We start from the raw sequence: 4,183 nt of genomic DNA on the forward strand, positions 1-4,183 counted from the left end.
TGAATGGTTTTGCACCTCTCCCCTTTCCCCACTGCAGAACGGGCCAGGAGGAGGAAGCTTCGTGAAGAGCGAGCCTGGCTGCTGGCACAAGGGAAGGAGCTCCCCCCTGAGCTTTCCCACTTGGATCCCAGTTCCCCTACTAAGGAAGAGCGAAGGACCAAGGATCTGTGAGTATGCAACTCGGCATTGCAGCATGTGAGTGCATTGAAGTAGTGAGTCTGGGAAGGAGAGGAGTGATCATTCACAGGAATGAGGAGGAAGAATTGAGGCTGGAGATCGGCAAGGAGTAAGCTGAGAAACATCTGGGTTTGGTCCATGCTACATGTGATGAGGTCTATTTGTCAACATTATGGCACTGTGCATGGGGTGGAAGGGAAAATGAAGTACATAAGCGTGTCTTGTACGTCCTCAGTCTGCATATTCACTGTTGTTCTTCCTGTTACAGCTTTGAACTGGATGATGAGTTCACAGCCATGTACAAAGGTTAGTCCTGCTCCAGCTTTCCTCTTTGCATGGCTTACTCAAAGTGAAATGCTCCCCTGGGGCTGTGTGCATAATCATTCACCTTGCTTTTGCTACTGCCAGTTCTAGATGTGGTAAAGGCTCACAAGGACTCTTGGCCCTTCTTGGAACCCGTTGATGAATCGTATGCTCCCAACTACTACCAAATCATTAAGGTATGGAAAGCAGTCCAGCCATCTTGACTAATGCACTTTGTTAACTGGGATGCTAGTTTTTTTAAGCGTTTTTCAGTTTCGTGGGCTATGTTACCCGCACAGTCAGACTGCATGACTTCAGTAGTCCCTTTTAAACCTTGCAAGTCAGGGAAACCAAACATGAGAAGCTGCCTTTCTCAAGAGAGCAGACTCTGCTCCCTCATCCCTCTCCATGAGGAAGCTAGCTATGCAACTTTGTAAGCCCCACTACACTTGCTATAACTGAAGGGAGGGTTTGTTGCATTTCAGGCCCCCATGGACATCTCTAGCATGGAGAAGAAGTTGAATGGAGGTCAGTACTGTACAAAGGAAGAATTTGTGGGCGATATGAAGACCATGTTCAGGAACTGTCTTAAGTACAATGGTGAAGGCAGTGGTAAGAGCAGTAAGATGCTAAGTTTGTCTATTTGCAGTGCTCAGTCAAAGTGAGTAAGCAGTGATCTCTTTCTACTCACCAGCACTTGATTTGTGCTCATTCACTTTCAGGGTATTTTTGAAAGGCTGGACAAAAGAATCGGAGCTCCTGCGTAAAAAAGCCTGGGATTTTAGTGAGGTTTTGAGCACAATTTGGTCATGCTGAATTGGGGCATGGCATGCCAAGGGGCTCCCATGCTGGTAGATGGTGAAGGCAGAACATACAAAGAGAAGACAGTCTGTTTCTTTCTGAGCTCATTCCTTCATGTGCTTGTGGGTATACATGTGCCTCTCTCATAATACCTAACAGAGACTTTGAAAAGCATTGGAGTCCCAGGGCTTGTTGAGTACCACAGAAAAGTGAGGAATAAACCAGGTTTGTAGTCCTTGGGATGGAAAAATGTAGGTTTTTGGTTTCTTTCCTATTGAGTGAACAACATGAGTCTGCAAATGGGAAGCCCTGGGTTTAACTGCTATGCCAATTAAAATTCTACGTGTTGCTTAGGTAAGAAATCAGTTCCCATATGGTGGGTCATCACTGCAGACTGTGTCTCACTAGCACTGCCTTGAAAGGGAAAATGCTTAAAGCTACTCGTCTTGTTGCTGTGGGCCCCAAGTAAAAGCATTCCTCTACTGCCACTGGGAGAGCTCTGTTTCCCAAGGAACTTCAGGATTAGTTGGTGGAAATAACTGGAAAGTCATTTGCTTCAAGCCCTTGTCATTAACACCCCTCACGTGTCTTTTCCTTCCTATTCACTCCAATAAAAAGTAGGAGCCCCTCAGAGCAGAACTGTCCTGCGTAAATGATGCAATAGGGACACTGGTGTTTGCAACAGCTTTTGTGGCAGGGTCAGCGAGTGCTTTAGAAACTGCACATAGATAAATAAGTTTGCTCATTTTCCTCTGTCTTGTGGCACACATCAGAGATTTGAACGAGTCCAAGAAAAGCCTCTGATTGTAATCAAATAGCATTGCTGGAAGTTCATATTTCTTCTCTCAGCACTCTGTTGGCTAACTGTGCAGGTCACACATCTCTGCAAGCAGAGGTGGTGCTTCTCGTAATGTAATTCTTGGCACTACGCTGGAACACTGAGTTAATGCTGACTCTGCAGGCTGTGCCGCTAATGGTACTTTGTCATGCCTATGTGCCTGTCCTCTGGTGGGGTTACTGAACAAATCCGGTGCTGTGTTGCTTATCAAGTTTAAAAACATAAACTGAAGTTGACTAGTTAGAAACAAAAAAGTTTCTTCTTCCTCAAAGAAACTTTGTGGAGGGGAGATGATTTATCTGATGGGGAAAGTCTGGTGTTACTTAATTGCTTCTCTCTGTAAGGCTCTGTCCCTGATGTTGTTGGGGTTTTTTGACTGCAGAATATACCAAGATGGCTTACAACTTAGAGAGGTGTTTCCACCGAGCAATGATGAAGCACTTCCCTGGGGAAGACGGAGACACAGATGAGGAGTTTTGGATCAGAGAAGACGGGAGACGAGAGAAGAGGAGCCGTCGGACTGGCCGCTCCAGCACAGGCAATGTCTGGACTCGGTCGCGAGACCCAGATGGACCAGGGAAAAGGCAGCAACGCCTGGAAAATGGAGGAAAACCTCCACCATATCGAGCTGCTTCCAGGGCTCCTGCTTCTTCCTCCTCTTCCTCTTCATCCTCCTTCTCCTCGTCCTCTGCAGAAGATCAGAGTGGCAACCCAATGCAGCCTCCTCGAGAAGTGGGTCCTTCCAATGGACGAGGTTTCCCTCGCTCTCTGCAGTACGGCGGCATGCCCAGCCCTGTGCCACATCCCGGACAGATGGTAAGGGGCAGTTTCTGCTGTTCTTCACCCATCAAGCCTGAGGAGGGAGGGAATGAAACTCTCAACTGTGAAATCCCTACTGTGTGGCAAGAACCTTCTCCCAGAGATTAAGGGTCAGGGCTCTGGTTTCTACAGCTGAAACTTTTCAGCTCTCAGTTTTAAACTGGTACAGTTTCAGTCTTTGCCACAATAGCTGGGGACAGTCTCCTAATATTTCCCACAGCCAGCGGGTCCCCGTGTGGGCTTGTGCCAGCCCCCGCTCCCCCAGTTCTCTCCTTGGAGAGTTACCCCATTGTGCATGGAAAGCAGTTGTATTTCCTTTCTTAACCTCCAGTTTTATGATACTGAACAAGCCAGTCTTCTTTTGTCTCAGTTGTTTACAGATGTCTGTAGCTTTGTGCCATCTGCGCACTGGTGCATTTTGTGCCTTGGGTATTTATAAAAGCAGTAAATAAAACCAAACACAAGGCCACTCTGGACTGCAGCAGGGGCCTCCTTTTAGCCCAACATTTCTTCTCTGAATGCCACCTGTTCTGCTTCCCCTCTAGGCTGTTCCTTACCCATCCTTCACTGCCTTTTCCACTGCAACTAGTGATGGCTGGTGGTGTATCAGCTACTCCTCTGAGATCCAGGCAACCCCTCACCCTTTTAGCTAGAGATCAAACAGAAATTTTAGAGCAGTTCCTGTGATTCAGATAGTGGGAAGCAGTAGCAGAGCTGGAGGCAACAAGTATTTTGAAGGAAATCCAGCATGTTCCCCCATTGACCTGCTTGCATGCTCTCATCTGCCTCTCAGAGTGAACCACTGCCCCCTCCAGTCATCTTGCTTGCTCCCAAGTACTTGGGTGGCAAGTGAGTGCATTGCAACCTTGGGCTCACGGATGTGTGGATGGGGTGTGATGGGTGGCTTTGGCAGGGGAAATGTGTCACCTTGTAGGAAAGAGACCACAGGTTTTTCATGTAATCTCCAAAAAACCCATCTGCTCATGTGTGGTGCCTCTGGCCTTGGCTTCCCCTCACCTGCAGCAGCTCTGCTGCTTTTCTGTGCTTCACGAACCGTTTAATTTCTCCTTCCTTCACCTCTCCCTGTCCCCCAGAGACCAGCTGTGCCAGGAACGTTTGGTCCCCTGCGAGGATCAGATCCCACGAAACTGTATGGCTCGCCGCGAGTGCCTGAGCCCCATCCTGGAGACCCGGTCCAGCAGCACCAGCACTTTGCCATGCAGGTAAGAACCGCTGCAGCCAAGG

The 4,183-nt window shown here is 48.2% G+C and overlaps 1 protein-coding gene across 1 annotated transcript in view; it reads left to right on the forward strand.

Moving 5' to 3' along the window:
• Positions 1–4,161, forward strand: part of LOC104410739 (cat eye syndrome critical region protein 2-like) — a gene marked incomplete at both ends in the record, with an annotated part of 19,313 nt that extends 15,152 nt beyond the window's left edge. Inside the window, 6 exons of the mRNA XM_010020990.1 lie at positions 38–167; positions 446–483; positions 586–677; positions 966–1,092; positions 2,502–2,935; positions 4,033–4,161. Coding sequence (XP_010019292.1) covers positions 38–167; positions 446–483; positions 586–677; positions 966–1,092; positions 2,502–2,935; positions 4,033–4,161 — 950 coding nt within the window. The remainder of the gene's footprint in view (positions 1–37; positions 168–445; positions 484–585; positions 678–965; positions 1,093–2,501; positions 2,936–4,032) is intronic.
• Between the last annotated feature and the right edge of the window lie 22 nt (positions 4,162–4,183).

The sequence above is a fragment of the Nestor notabilis genome, unplaced genomic scaffold, assembly GCF_000696875.1.
Source record: "Nestor notabilis isolate BGI_N333 unplaced genomic scaffold, ASM69687v1 scaffold16658, whole genome shotgun sequence".
Taxonomy (NCBI): domain Eukaryota; kingdom Metazoa; phylum Chordata; class Aves; order Psittaciformes; family Psittacidae; genus Nestor; species Nestor notabilis.